This window comes from Chinchilla lanigera, unplaced genomic scaffold (genome assembly GCF_000276665.1).
Source record: "Chinchilla lanigera isolate Chin_1 unplaced genomic scaffold, ChiLan1.0 scaffold00131, whole genome shotgun sequence".
Lineage (NCBI taxonomy): Eukaryota > Metazoa > Chordata > Mammalia > Rodentia > Chinchillidae > Chinchilla > Chinchilla lanigera.
In genome coordinates, this window is record NW_004955532.1 from 2,214,359 (window position 1) to 2,230,119 (window position 15,761).

At 58.9% G+C, this 15,761-nt stretch overlaps 1 protein-coding gene across 12 annotated transcripts in view; it reads right to left on the bottom strand.

Annotated features, from left to right (window-relative positions):
- Positions 1–15,761, bottom strand: part of Cacna2d2 (calcium channel, voltage-dependent, alpha 2/delta subunit 2) — a 119,981-nt gene that overhangs the window by 50,830 nt on the left and 53,390 nt on the right. For all 12 annotated transcript variants that reach the window (XM_013507591.1, XM_013507588.1, XM_005410284.2 and 9 more), the window contains exon 3: positions 13,464–13,580. In XM_013507591.1, the coding sequence (XP_013363045.1) occupies positions 13,464–13,580 (117 nt within the window). The remainder of the gene's footprint in view (positions 1–13,463; positions 13,581–15,761) is intronic.

The window sequence follows — 15,761 nt, forward strand, 5'->3', positions numbered from 1 at the left end:
TAGCGGTAGTCACTCAGGGTGGCCTGCAGCTGGGCAAGCCAGGAGGATCCAGGCAGCCTGCTGTGCCCACCCTGCACCTCTCACCACCTGCTCACAGACTCCCTCGGCATGTCCCCCTGGGCATATTCCTGCAGAGCTTGCGGGAGGCTGCTGCTCACTCGGGCTCCTGGCAGGAGCAGGGCCGGACAGCGCGGAGGGGAGACCTCACAGATCCTCAGGAAGCTCCTCCTCCTCACTGCCTCCCCCACTGGGTTTGAACTTGGGGATGTGGGATGGGAGCGCTGACACCCGCTCCTTGTCGTCTGCCATCTGTGTCCTCTGCAACCCTCCTGACACTGCTGATCTACTCCGCTTCCCATCAGCACCAGGTCTGCCTCTGTCACTGTGGAGTATCAGCAACAGGCGCAGGCTCCAGCACACAGTAGATGCTTGGTGTGTACTAGGGGCATGAGTGGGTGGATGGAGGCTGGCATGATGGGCTTTAGGGAGGGCAAAGGTTGCTGCAGAGAGAGGAAGAGCCCCTGTCCCTGCCCTTAGCAGGCCTGGGAATTCATGAGCCCACAGAGGAGCAGCCAGGAGGGATGGTAATGCCAGGAGAGGCAGGCCATACAGCCAGAAAAGCCTTCGTCCCCACATCCTGTGGGGGACATACAGGCTCTTCTACAACCAACCCACCCTGTCCTTTCCAGAGCCACAGAGCCCCTGCAGAGGAGGTGGGCACTGCCTGGCAGCAGACAGGCCAGGACTCCCGGACCAGCACATAGCAGGTACCCTACATGACTAGAAAATGAATGCGTAATACCTTTGCCTTACTGTAGAGGTGGCCAGGGCTTCCAGTGCCTGAGGGCTCAACCCCTGCGTCCGGTGTTGAGGGCCCCGCTTCCCTTTGTACCTTCTCGGCCTGCACTGCTCTCGCTCCACTGAGTCCCTTGTGCTGTGCCCTTGTGTGGCCTGACTGCCCCGCCCCCCAGCCAATTCTCATTTCACCCACTCCCAAATCCTGCCACAGCCCCACCCACCTCTACGGAGACACCCACCTCTCTGAGCACTCCCAGGGCCAGCGCGGTGGCCTCAGGGTCTGTGAGGCAGGGCAAGCGCAGGGAGTCTCAGGAGGGGTGTCAAGGGCAGCCTGGAGAACAAGTGTGGGCCTCTGGTGCAGACCCCTAGGGCTGACATTTCCATCCTAGCCCCTTCTCTGGGACCCCCTGGCCGTGTCCACAGCTGCTGCTATAGGCTGGTGAGCGGCGTGCAGCAGAGGGGGGATGCCCTCTTCCTCTCTCAGGTGGGCCTGGCCACGGTCCTGAGTTCTTGAGCATGTGGGGGGACGGAGGGGGGGGGCCTGACCTCTGCCCTAGGGGTGGGAGAGGAGCACCTGTTGGGGAGCACTTCAGGGTAGCACATGGATATGCCCTGATGGGTCTGAGTTTGGGGGGCTTTGGGGGCTGGGCCTGGAAGCTTAAGTGAGGTGCTCCTCCTGTGGAGGTGTCGGGGGAGAGGAATACGGGCTGCGGTGACTCGATCCCACCTCCTGGGCCAGGGAGGACCATGGGAGGGGAGCTACGCTGAAGTTCTCCAGAGGTAGGGGCAAGCTTAGGCCTTCACAGGAGGACTCATGTCTGACACAAGAGGAACTTCAGATACTTAGTATAGTAGGCTCCAACTCCAAGAGAGGGACCTGAGGACGTGGTAGCATCGCCCTTGAGTCAGGGGCAGGCTGATGGCCACTGCTTGGGAGAGAGGGACAGGCAGGCCCCCCTACCAGTTCCATGATTACAGATGCTGGTCTGGTTTCCTGATGTCAAGGACCTAAGTCTCTGGCATCCCTGGGGCCCTGATCTTGTGAGCCAGAACCTGACACTGTGCCCGTGAGCTGTGAATCGGGAATTTTACATGTGAAGCTCTGTGACCCAGTTTGGGCCTCAAGGTCAGGACACCAACCACAGGTTGCATCCCACCTGAAAAGAAACCTTGTGGGTACTGCCCCCCTGCAACCAGCGGGCTCAGGTGTGACCCGAGGCCACTCGAGCTAATAGCAGGGACCTCTTCCACCCAGGGAAGCCTCGTTCACTTAGCAGGCATGTGCTGTGTCCTTGTAGGGATGGGATGGCCGTGCACAAGGGCCCTCTGGAGCCGGTGCCTTTCCCCACATCCGGTATGACACGCAGAGTGGGAGCTCTCGGAAAGGCCTCTGCTGGCAGGGCTGGGGAGCCACGGAGGGTGGCCTGGGGCAGAAGGTGGCTGGTGGCCCCCCCAGGGCCAGGCCCTGGTACCCCAGGTCCACCACTGAGACCCAGGGAGGCTTGAGCTCCACTCCTCACCTGCCCCTGCTTCCCCCATCTCTCCTTCTAAGAGGAAAATCACAGGGAAGCAAACCTTAGGGAGAGAAAGGAGAATGTTTTTAATTAAAAGTTTAAGAGAATTCACGTCCCGAGGGAGTCTCGGCAGGGAAAGGCGGGGAGGGCGGGAAAGTAGGCCACGCCAGCGGAGGGCCGTGCGCCATCTTCCAGCTGCCGCGCCGTGAGGCCTGGGTGCAGCCCCTGGGTCTCCACTCGGAGAAGGGCAGTGAGCTTGGCAGGACAGGCAGGGTCAGGGCAGCACCAAGTTCAGACTAGAACAGCTTAAATTGGGTCACTCTTTCCTTTGCCTGGCCCCACGCCTGGGGGTGGAAAGGTCAGATGTTGCAGCTCCCAGGAAGGAAGACGAGGCCTGGTGCCCCCGGCTGGGTGCCATACCTGGCCAAGGCCTGGACCACATGTTAACCTGCCGTGGGGCTCTACGTGTTCTCTGTCCACTATCCATTGCCCCTGCCTGACAGCTGAACTACAGAGGCTATCCGGGCATCCTGCCTCTCGCCTCTGCCTACTTGTGCCCGGTCTGCCCACTATACAATGCCCATCACGTGTCTGGCTGCGGGTGAGCAACATCCACTAAATATTCCACTACTCTGAGCCCAGCCAGGGGCTGAGCAGTCCCTAGGTGTGGGCCGGGTGCAGAGGCTTCTGGGCTAGGGCTGGATTAGGTCTGCATCACCCCTTCTTGGTACTGGGAGGGTTCTGGCACCACCAGCTCCAACCAACTGACAGTATCTATATACTAAGCTGAGGCTGGGACCTGTGCTGAGAGGGGCGTGTCAGCGCCCTGGGTTCTGTGTGCCACAGCAGACCTATGGGATGGTCCCGTGACCAAGAATCTTCTCCCTCATCCTCTGCTACTCTTTCCTGGGAAGAGGCAAAAAGTGAGGAGAAAATATGACAGATGCAATATTTTGCAAAATGAGCTAATTACACGGTAGTCACACAGGGAGATGAGATTAACAGAAGAATATTTGATAAAAGGAGGCCCAGATACACACGTGGGTAGCGGAGAAAGGTCAGAGCCATCACTGGGACTGTAGAGTCCCTGGCATTCCTGACTGGGCCTTAGAGAGTCGGGGGAGCAATGTCCCTACTTAGCACAAAGTCACAAAGATGGGCTGTCACTCCTGTTCACAGGCTGAGCAAGATGGGTACTTTTACTCTCTTTAAGTGCTTGCTATTTACCTGCTGGCCCTGGGGACAGGGCTGTCCCAACTCCCACATGGCTGGGTTCTGGAAGGTATCAGTTCAGATGTCCCTCCCACTCCACAGCACACTCCTCCCCAACCCTTTGGCACTTCGCGGTATAGGGACAAGAAGATGATCTGGAACCCCAAAGCCCATCTAAAAACACAGTCCCAAGCTGGGCCCCGGGACCCCCAGTGCTGGCAGCCAAGAGTCTATGCAAACTCAGAAAAGCACAGGCTGCAGAGAACTCCAGGCAGACACATGCAGGTGATGCTGAGCTTGCACGGGACGCTGGGGCATGAGTCACGCGAGAGGCCATGTCCTCCCACCCCGGACTGCTCCTTCCCCTGCAGCATGCTGTAAGCTCACTGTCTGCCTTGCCTCCGAGGGAGGCCCAGCAAACCTCTGAGGGAGGAAGGCTGCAGGGAGATGAGAAGTGCTGCCCCTTCCCGACCACCCTCCTTGGCCTCACCCGAGCCTTCCCAAGGTCCCCTGCCCCGCGCGCCCTCTGCACCCATGCGCTTCAGCACCAGCTGCTGGGGAGTCCCCTCCCCTCCTCTGTGCAGTGAACCCCTCGCTGCCTCCCTATCCTGAGACCCCTCACCGCACTGCACTGTCTGACAACCATGATGGCCTTCACCCTGAACACCCGCTTCTTGTGTCCCCCTGCTCAGAGTTCTGGGAGTCCAGCCCTGCTTCCCAGGCTGAAGCCACTCTGGACCCTGCTGGACCTCCCAATCTTCCCACGCTGCGCCCTCCTTCAGATGCTCTTCTCCTCTCTCTGCGGGGCGGGCGCCTCCTTTCCTCCAGCTGTGGCCTCAGTGCCACGTGGTCGTGCTCTCAGATAACTGGGAAACCCTTCCCTGGAATCCCAAAGTGGGGTAAATGAGGAGATCATCCCCGGCAAGCCCCCTCCTGGAGCCAGCAGCCCAAGGCGCAGGTTCAGGGAAGCTCCAGTCCCTCCTCGGGGCTCATGCACAACGTAAGCTGCCGAGAGCCAGCTCAGGGGGCCCTCAGGGATCTCACCAGGTGGACTTCTGTCACCCACCTTGCAGGTGAGAGAACAGGGGCGAGGAAGGAGTCACCAGTGAAGGCCAAGCCTCCGATGTGCTGGTACTGCAGCTATGACCGCCACCGCTCGCTCTGGCTGCCCCCATTCTGGGCAAGTTACCCTCAAAGACCCACCTCTGGAAACCTGCTCATTAAACAGGTGGACCCCTCTCTGGTCCTGTTTCCTTACCCATCGCCGCCAGCCATACACAGGCCCTCCCCGGGGCTCTCTGAGGCCTGCACCCTGCAGGTGTCAGCTTGTCTGGTCCATGGCCTCCTCAAGTTCTCTCCTGGAGTCCCTGTCCCCTGCTCTGTCCCGCCCTGCTGCCTACTTGTCTTCTCCTGGCCGTCCACCTGACACTCAGTCCTCCTCCCCTGAGCTGCTGCTGGACAGAGGCTAGGGCTTCGAGGGAGGGGTCACAGGGATCCTGCAGAGAGGGCTGCGGAAGCCCTACACCTCACCTTCAAAGGCTCAAGGATGCCTCTGCCAGGAAGGCCTCGGGCTGTGCTTAGGGGAGACTGCCCTCCTTGCCGATCCTTTCTAAATCCCGCTCCCTGCCTGGGGCTGCCCGGGTAGGTTCTGGACACCGCGCAGCCCACACTTGGCAGTGAACAGGTCACAGGTGAGAAGCTGCCCATCTGCCCACTGACCCTGATCTTGCCTGGGGAGGGGCTGGACCCTGGGCACCCAGGCGGCTGGAGGATGGGGCCTCATGCCTTCAGCTATCATTCTAACTGGGCTCCAGCTGGTGTTGACACAGCAAACACGATGTGACTTCCATTTGCTGGGAAATAGAGTGGGCAAACAGGCAGGCTGCAACAGAGGGCGGGCGACCGTGACCAGGCTCTCAAACAAGAACCCCAAGTCTGCCAGGAGCAGGAACGCAGAACAGCCAGGACAGCGTGGCCACAGGATAATGTGGGGAGGGTCAGGGCTGGCAGGGATGGGTCAGCTCATGTCAGGGCGGCCCCCAGGAGCCCTCCTTCAATGGAGGGCACCAAGCCCAGGCACCCGCTCTGACGACAGACCTGAGGCCACACATGTTCTCACTATACCGGTAGGGAAACAGACTGTCATGGGCTTGAGGCTGCTCCGGGTTGAGTAGGTGAGGGCAAGGCCCAGTCACACGCACCACTTGCCATGATGCACCTATCTGCGTGGGACTCATGCCGCAGGTTCTCTTTGCAGACTGGGTAGGGTCTGGTCCCTGGGCGAGGTCTCACAGCCAAACAGTCCGACACCTGCCTCTGCCTCTGCCTCAAGAACCTCCTCCCGGAGCACTTGTGCCTGCACTCTGCAGAGCTGGGGCAGCAGGGAAGACCCACCTCTGCAGCCATGCAGCTGCCTGCCTTCGCTGCCAGGCACAGACCCACGTAACTGCCTCTGGGCTCTGTACTTCGCAGCGCCCTCCCTGCTGCCCGGCTAAATCCTCCCCCGAGGTGCCCTAGGCTTATGCCCTGGCTCCACGCCTCATGGCATGGATCATATCACTGTCACCCTGAGCAGACCGCATTCCTCAAGCGGGAGGTCCTGCAGGCCTATTCCGGCTGTCCCTGGTAACCTGGACACTGCCTGGACGCAGCAAGTGCTCAGTGCTGACTAAACAGAGGCCGAAGCAAGGGTCTCTGAGGCACCTGCTATCCCATGACCCACTGAGCCAGTCAACCGGCTCCAGGAAACCTCTGCTGGGCACTTGAGCCAGTCTAGACTCGGGGAAGACAGCTGAGGGGGCCCTGAGGGCCCCGAGGGCTCTTCACCACCTCCGCACCTGCCACCCTGGGACTGGGTCCACGATACCACCTGCACCGGCACACTTGGGCTTGGCTCCTTTCTCCCATGGGCACCCACCGCCACGGGGAGGGGAGGCTCTGCTTGCTATGGACGGTATTTTCAAGCACAGAGCACGGTGAGAGAGGAGCCTGGCTGCTCCCAGAGCCATGCTCAAAGACCCACAATCCCCAAGGACTCCAGACCTCAGGCAGTGAACCCGGCCCCCGCCTTCTTCACCTCCACCTCCTCTCTCCGCTGCAGTGTGAACTGAGGCCAGGCTCCCAATGTCCCCACTGATCACCTCAGCAGACTCTCTCTCACGCCGACCAGGGCTCCGGCGGGAACTGCTGAGGCACCTTCTTCCTCTTTTCTCTACCTCTGAAATTTCTCCCTGCTTCCCTAAGACTCAGCTTGTGTGCCGCTCCTCTAGGCTGGCTTCACGGTCCCGCCCGCTCTGCACACAGCACCCTGCACGCAGCCTGCCGTCCATCGCCTCGAAGTCTGAGCCTGGGAGGAAGGCTCCGCCTGGCCAGCACACACCGGCCCTCCCCCAGCCCGAGGACGGGAGGAGTTCAGAACAAAGGGCCAGATGCTATTAAAACTCAATTAGCTTTCTCACTTCTCTGATCCTAAATTAGTCTGATTTGTCCCCGTGGCACCTGCAGACCCTTTGCCTGCTCTTCCTAGTATTTGTCCCCTTCATGCCAGCTACGGCTCCCACGGGGCGGGTAAAGCAGGGGCGCCCTTTGGTGCAGGTCTTCTCTAGGGAGGGACTCAGGACCGATCTCCTCCATCGGGCGGACCCTTGGCATCACCCCTGGGGAGAACTCAGCAGCAATGTGTGTCTGATCCACGAGGCTCTGTGAGTCTCAGGAAGTTTCCTCCAGACACTTCCTCTGGCTAGCAGATGTTGAGGACCCTCCTGGGGCCCCTTAACCTTGGAAGAGGGCCCAAGTGAGGGTCCAGGCCCAATCCAGAGCCTCACCCTTCCTGGGCCTGGCAGGCCTGAGCCAGGCCCTGGCCTGACAGAAGTGGGTGAGGATGAGAGGCTAGTATTTCCCCCGAGTACCCCTTGGTTTTGCCCCAGTCTGCCTCACCTCCACTGCCCCGTTCCTGGTCCCAGGGAAGGGGGCTGTTAGCCCTGACAAGCCAGCCTGGAGGCTTCAAGGGATCCCTGGCCACCTGGCAGGGATGCAGGCCGGGGAGGCTGTCTCTATACGCATGCCCCCAGTTGCTGGGGCAGCATGTCTCTGTCCAAGCTCGTGCCCACTGGCGCCCAGGACTCCTGGGGGTTTGGAGAGTGGTGAGCAGCATACCCCTCCATCCACACATACTCAGGCCGCTCCTCTGCAGAGCCCTCGCTGACCCCCACTCGCGGATGGTGGTTCTCTGCCACCTCACACCCCCTGCCTCTCCTGGGCACTCACCACCGATGTTACAGCCCCTGCTTGCCTCTGGGAAGCTCTCCCTGTGGAGGGCGCCCACACACTAGGTGTTCAATGCATGTCCACTGACTAATCCAGTGGTTCTCCTCCGGGGCGCCCAGCCAGCTCCGCTGGGTGGCTCCTCGCCAGGAAGCAGCTGCACTGTTTGGGTGAGGGGAGAATAATCAGCTGTAAACGCCGCAATCACGGAGAAAAGGCTGCTCAGGCCCGTGGCGCCCATGCATGCGTCTAATTGGCTCCACGTGTCTGCAGCTCCTTTCAAGAGCGGGAAGGTGGAAGGGTCAAGATCTCTTAATGTTCGTAATGGAAGGGAGGCAGAAGCCATTGCTAGCCCACATAAACACCTTTTAATTGCTCAGAGAAGGGTGGGCGGAGGCAGCCCACCGTGACTGTGCCGTCTGAGCTTCCCGAGGCTGCAGTCAGACCCAGGGGCTGGGCTCCAGCAGAACCAGGGGCCATGGCTCCGGCATCTGTTCCACAGATGTGCACAGGGCTGCTACTCCAGTTCAGGCACCAGCAGTAGGTGACACCTGTGGCTTGGTCCTCCGGAGCCAATCAATGAACGCATTGACCTGGCATCCAGCTGCCTCAGCACCCAACTTCTGCCCCTTGCTGCCGCCTCCTGGCAGCCTTCCTTCCTGACTATGCCTTTGGACTGAAGGGATCTTTCTCCTGCTAAGGCTGCCTGTCCCAACGGTGGTTCCTGCTTCTGGGATATCTCTTCACCATGGTTGCATTTCTCTGTGCCATTAGAGCAGAGGTTCTCAACCGGGGCAAGTCTGCATCTCGGGGAACATCTGGCAACACCTGGAGACATTTTTGGTGTGCTACTGGCATCTAGTGGGTAGAGGGTGAGTACACTGCCAATGCCCCGTATGGGGCAGAGCAGGTCTCTACAACTAGGATTTATCCAGCTCAATGCGTCTATGCTGCCGAGGCCAAGAAACTGTGCTGACAGAGCTTTAGAGCGGTGAAGGAGTGGAGCTGTGGACAGTTCTCCCTCCTGACCTGGGGAGAGGCCTGTCCCACAGCCCCTGGCTCCAGCCTCCTGCTCCTCTGTTCTCCCAGCCTGGAGCCCCACTTCTGAACAGATCCTGCCAACAATGCATCAGTTTAATTGGGTTAAGTGGCCATTAGCGGCAAAAGCAGGGCGGCTGTGTGCAGAAGAAGGGTTTTTAATTTTACTTTTTAAATGATGCTCATTCCCCAGAGGGGCCACGGATGGTGGGACTGCTGCCCACTGGAGCCCCAAGAACCAAGGCCAGGGCCGCACCTTGCTTTGCCCCATCCTTGTGAGCCTGCTGGCGCTGTGGGAGGGCTGCTTGCTGCCCAAGAAAGAAACTGAGGGAGCAGGACTTGGCTAAGGTCACTGGGTCATCCAAGACCAGCGCCGTGTTTCAGGAGACCAGTGCCCATCTCCTCTTTCCTCGGCCCTGCCTCCTGTGAATGGCAAACGCCATGTGGCCCTGATCTTAGCAAAGAGAAGGGGCAGTGTCAGGGAGAAGTTTCTGGGGCTGGGAGCCAGCTGCCTGAATCTGCAGTCTGGTTTTACTAGGAGACCCCTCCTGAGGCGCAGGGCCTCACACGGGAAACAGAAGCAAGGGAAGGAACCCGGCGACTTGTGGGCAATCAGGAGTGCTCAGGTGCACTGGAGGCCTGGCACTTGGTGGGCACTCATGATTTCTGCCATCTGAAGGGAAAACCAAATCTGCACAGACTCATCTGTGGACCACTGAGAAACACTGATGCCCTGGGGCACCTCTGCAGAATCTGAAGTACTGGGGGGAGCTTTTAAAATTTGCAACCCGGGCTACAAAGCACGGCCAAGGGGCAGGGGCAAAGTATCTGGAGGGTCTTGGCCTCGGGGATGACGGGTGGGACCTGATGTGCAGTGGCAGAGGGTACACAGGCATGGCTGGAAGTCCTGCAGTCCCGGCCAGGCCCCTCCACTGTCTCTACTTGTGGGGAGCTGGAAGAGAGAAAGACTTCCCGGGAGCAGGGCTTCAGCCTCCTCACTGATATCTTCAGGAACCGGCTCTAGCCTGGCCCTGGGGTTCCCATGCCCTGGGAACCAAACTTGCTGAGCCACAGTGCAGTGGCCCTGTCCCAGACAGAAGGCTCTGAATTCTTCCCAGGGGCTACCTTCACCTTCTCCAAGGCCATGACCCTTCCCACGGCACACGGCTCTGAGCCACACGGCAAAGGTGGCAGCGATGGGGCTGCAGGTGGCATAAGCCTCAAGGATGCTCTGCACACTGTGGCATTTATGAATGACAGATTCCCGCAGGGACGGTGCTGGTCTGTGTGTCTTTTACTTTTACTGTTTTGAGATGAGGCCTTGCTATGTTAACTGTCCTGGGCTCACGTGATCCTCCTGTCTCGCAGCCTCTTGAGTAGCTGGGACTACGAGCTACAGCACCGTAGCCGGCCGCTGTGTGTCTCTTTTACACAAGGAAAACTTGGGCCTGGGAAGGGTCTGGCAGGGGAGCTCCCCCAGGCAGGAACAGGGCTGCCCTTCAGTGCTGCACCCCCGCACAGTGCCTGTCACACAGCAGGCCGGCGGTGAGTGCTGGTGACTAGCTGGAGGGAGGAACACGCACCGAAGAGAAAACCTTTCTGAGAAAGGGGCCCTGTGCCAAGAACGCAGCTGGGCCCAACTCTGCCCGCAGTGTGCCATAAGAATCTGGGCATCTTCTTATCCTCCTGCGACCCCAAACTCCATGAGAGCAGGCCCGGCTCAGACGCCCGCCTCCTCGGGTGGGGGAAGTGCCAAGCAGCGCCCCTCCCCATGGCCAGAGCTGAGTGCCCAGCGGGCCTGTGGATGGCCCCTGCCTGTGTTGCAAGGCCCTGACCTGGCCTGCATGTGCCTGACTCTTGGCCCCGGAAACTGCCCTGAGCAGCCTGGAGAAACATCCGATTGTCCCTGATCAAAGGAGACAATGAACTTCTGCCCTGCGTCCTCGCTTAGCTCCCTCTCTGCAAGCCCCAAATTAAAATTCCAGACCAGGATAAGGGATTTAAATTGGATTACTGGATGGGGTCCAGGGAGAGAGGAACAATGCGGGGGGGGGGGGGGGGAGGGGAATGGGAGCCCAGCCCCCACCTCTCCCCCCATGTGCACTCAGGCTGTAAACACACATGGAAGAGAAAAAAGGGACCAGAACTTGATTAGAAGCAAATTTAAAGCATAATGAAGATCAAAGCTCACTCTGAACAATTAGGCCCAAGGAGCCGGGAGGGTAGTTCTCTCTTCCTCTGAGGAAATGGGCAGGACAGTCTTCTGGGCCAGGAGCCAGGGCGTACTGCAGCAGGAGGGGCCAGTGGGCAAGACAGTGCTGGCCTCAGTGCACACCCTGGGAGTAATGTGGGGAGTCAGGGCCTGGCTCAGACAGACAGACCTGGGTTCAAATCCTAGCTTTGCCATATCCTGTCTTGACACATGGCATCTCCAAGTCTCAGTTTCCCTTTCTGTGAAATGGGTTAGCAGGGCCTCCCTCTCATGGTTGCTGTGAGAATGCTCGCGACAGACTCAGCATGTGGTGGTCACTGTGCCTTTTCCCGTCATTTCCCCACCAGAAACCATTAAGTGCTGACCATGTACCATGCCATGGGCTGGGCTGCAGATGCATGGAAAGGAGACAGACGTCTGTCCTGTCTTGCAGGGTATGGGAGACAGTCGAGACCAGGACTTTAGGCCTCTGGCTGCACCCGGCCCCCACACCAAGTTACCAGGGTTGATTGTTCTCCTAGGGTTGGGTTAAGAGGCAGGGAAAGACTCCAGCACACGCTTCCTGAAGAGGATGGCAGGGGGCTGGGCTCTGGGCTCCCTGTATGCAGGGCTTATCTGTCACTGCCGCCACTCAGGAGCCCTCTGCCAGAACAACCAGTCCTGAAGCCGGGAGCGGCAGACCCATGGCCTGAAAGATGCTCCTTCCTGCACACGTCAGAGACGTGCAGCCCAGGTTGATCTGGGGGGGGCTGCATCCTGTAAATGCGGCATGGGGCAGCAAAGCTAGGAAGCAGCAGGGAAGTCTGGGAGAGACCAGGAGACGGAGAATAAGAGAAAGGAGGGCCTGCCGGGGCAGTGGGGGGCAGTGTGCCGTGCGCGTGGGGCCGCCAGACTTGCCTTTGCCTCCTCCCAGTACAGTTTGCTTCCCCAACCCTCTCCCCTTTCCTATGACGAGGAGACCCTGAAGGCCAGAGGGGCTGGGGCCTCTGGGTCCCTACTGGGGGGAGCCCGCAGAGTCTGCCTTCTCTGGATTCCTGGCCCCAGGAGGCCAGCCTCCCAGCTTCCATCACCCCAGATCGCACAGGGATAGGCAGGGGACCCCATGGGCGACAGCAGGGCCTTCTCAACAAGGACACTTCTCAACAAGGGCACTCTAGCTGTCTCTTGGGGCCTGGATATGGCCTGGAATGGGGTGGCAGCAGGACTTGACCCTGGCTACACTCTGGCTTGGGCCTGGATATGGCATACATGGAGTCACTCATTTTTAAAAAACTGATTTATTGATTTACTGATTTATAATTCACATACTCCCCCCAAACTCACTCACATAATGCATACAATTCAGTGACTGCTACTGAATTCAGAATCGTTCAAGAGCCATCACAATCTAATCTTATAATATTTTCATCACCACAAAAGAAATCCTATACCCATCAGTAGAAACCCCCTCCAGCCCCCTCTAGCCCTGGGTAACCACAAATCTACTTTCCATTTTTGGATTTGCCCGTTCTGGACATCTCACACAGATGGGCTCACACTATATGTGGCCTTTTGTCGGGTCTACAGGCCTCCATTTGACCAGCTGAGCTATTAAAGGGTGTGACATGTGGCCTTTTGTCACTGGCTTCTTTCACTTGGTACAATGCTTTTGAGTCATTCATGTTGTAGAAATTATCAAGACTTCATTTTTTTCTATTAGACTTAGCTTGGGTAAGGGACACAGCTGTGACACAGGCTAGGGCAGTCGCGGTGTTTCTCTGAGACGGGACAGCTTTAAGGCCTCTTGCTTATTTATGCTTGACTCAGCTCCAGCTCCAGAGGCCCCACTTCCAGCTTTCTCCAGGTGGGCTGAGTAGCAAAGGTCTGCCTGCTTTGTCAGGACAGCCTGGCAGGTCCTGCACCCCAGAGAACCCGGGGGCCTTGGGGCTCACAGGTACAACAGGTACAACCTCTCTGGATGTCTAGGTGGAGAGACTGAGGCCCAGAGTTGGCACAGCAGGGGCTCCAGCCTTACCTGGGCATGCCCTCCTCTGTGGAGCCCTCCAGGTCCCTCCCCATCAGAGCCTGCAGCCCAGGCTAGGGGCAGAGTCCACCATCAACAGGGCACTGCCCTGGCCAGGTGCCCACCCAGAGCACAACATACAGACAGACAAGGAGACCCAGAGGAGTGGAAGGACCCCAGCCCGATAGGACAGAGGGGCAGGGCTGCCCGGATCGGAGATGCCAGGTCCTCCTTCACGCAGCAGACTCCTGGTATACTGTCCTGCTCCTGTCACAGCTGCCCACAGTCCCCATGGGCACAGCCCTGCTGACAACCGCCCCTTGAATTCAGAAGGCCCAGGGCTGTGCAGTGACAGAGGGGTGGGACACGGCCCTACTCATAGTCAGGGATACTCCATTTGCCTCCCTTAACGGCCCCCGCTTACCTTCAGGGCCTGCACCTTTCTGTCCAGTAGGCTCTCAATGTCCCCTGCCACCTTCTCCACCAGCTTCTGAGGCTCATTCTCCTGCACCTCAAACAGGTTCCGGTTGTCCTTGTAGATCTGGAAGGAAGCAGAGACTGGAGGTGAAGCCAGAGAGGTCTCAAGTCCCATGCCAGGGCCCAACATCGTCTTTCCTCACAGCTCAACTTGGTTCAGCCTTCGCCCCCCCACCCCCACTCAGAGGGCACAGGCTCCAGTGGCCTCGCCCTTGGTCTACGGGAGAGGCAAGGGTTGGGCTCTACAGCTGGTGCGGCGTTAGGGCCCAGTATTGACCTGTTGGTGGTGAGCAGCTGTTGGTGATGGTCCACACTGTCACCAACTTCTCTGGGCTTCAGGGTCCTCCCCTCAGGGACCACAAGCACCACCTACTGGCTTGTTTAAAGTGGAACAGCAGGGGGTCAGGGTGAGCTGGATGGGAGGCAAGAGGCAGGGCCCAGGGCGGAGGTGGAGCCAATAAGCGCACGCCACAGAGCCGCAGCATCCCAACACGAGGATGCTCTGACACCCACGCAAGCGCACATGCGTACACGCCCACACACGCACACTTGCACACAGCCACCCGCTATGTAGCCTCAGGCATCTGTACCCCATTTGCTGGTGCTGCCCCAGGGCACTGCACAAACTGTACCCGAGTTCTGGGTGGCCTGGGGGCTCCTCCGTCATTCAGGGCATAGAATATGGGGGAAGGGGCCAGGGAAGAGGGAGTGGGTGGTGGGGAGTGAATCTGCCAATCCCTCCTCCTCAGAAGGAGGGTCTGAGCACATGCGCATGAGGCAGTGTAAATTTGATGGGGTGTGTGTTTGTGACACCACTCAACACAGCCATTGCATGCACCTGTGAGTGCTTAGGTCCTCCAGACACGGCCTGGGAGTTGTGTGTGTCTTAGAAGCTGGTTTCTTCAGTCACCTTTGTTTATGGCAGAGGCAGACGTGGGGGGGGGCGGCGCATGGTACGCCGCTGTGGATGTCTCCAAGCCTGACCAGGTGTGTGCATCATCAACTGACCTCAGGGATCTGTGCCCCAAGGTGGCTCTTTCACCACCAGAGGTCACAGCCTGAGCTGCCATTACAGAGCTCTGTCACCAGGCTGTGCCAGGCTGCTGTTGAAGTGGAGGGGTACGGATAGACAGAGATGATGATAAGGGATAAGGAGGGACGCAGGCAGCTGATGAGAGACAGACTGGCAGGGAGAGATAAGGTCAGCAGAGTGACAGAAGATGGTGGAGATAAGGCTTCTGTCGCCTGACAGGGGGAGGGGCTGGGGCTGACGCTGCCAAAGCTGCTCTCCTGTAGCCAGCCCTGGCACTGCGAGGGTTAAAGCACTGCACAGAGCTGGCTCTGCCAATCTTTCCCACCACCCTCCACCCCTCCCAGCTTCTCTTTTCTTTTTGTCCTTCTCTTAGAACAAAATAATTTGTGGCAAAGTTGCTCCTTCCTGCAGAGCAGTGACAACTGAGGGGCAAGCTGCAGGCCTGGCTCCACGGCCCGCAAGGACAGAACCCGAGGGGACACTGGGGCAGGCTCCTCCCCAGGCTCCGGCCCTGCCTCAGTCCAGAGGCCCTCAGAAGGCGGACAGTGCTGGAGAGGGAGAGAGGCTGGAGCCTGGGGATGGAGGAAAAACGCAGGGGACCTGCGCCTTCTGCTGAGGAAACTGAGGCTCAGAGAGAGGACAGGTCCAGGCCATACAACTGAGTGGCCAAGACCCAGCACCCTGAACCGTCTTTCCTGAGTTTGGGAACATTAAAAACAACCCCCTTCCCTTGCCTTGGACCGCAGCCCCTGAATGAGTTACCCGCCTTGGCGCAGAGCAGCACCCTAGCCCTCTTGTGCCAGCAGGGGGCGCAGCCGCCTGGCTTCCTCAGGGAGGGGGAAGATCCTGTACGTCAGGCTGTCCTGTCAAGGTCATTGCCAGGATCCAAGGTGGACCGTGTGGGTCTCCTGACATTTCTCTCAGGGTCCAAGATGCCCCTTGCAGCCTGGCATGATGACTGGGCTAGGGCTTGGACCCCCAAAAGAGAGTAGATCTCCAGGTCTAAGGGTGACAGCCCAGAGCCCCAGACAGGTGACACAAAGTCTTGGAAGCTGAGGCTCTGCCGAGTCACCCATCTCTGAACCCTCAGCGTCGAATATATTAAATGAGAATGGCAACCCTCACCTCACAGGCTGACCAAGGACAACGGAACGCATGCCTTGAGGACCCTGTACTATTGTTGCCATGCTATTGCTTAGGATCACTACAATT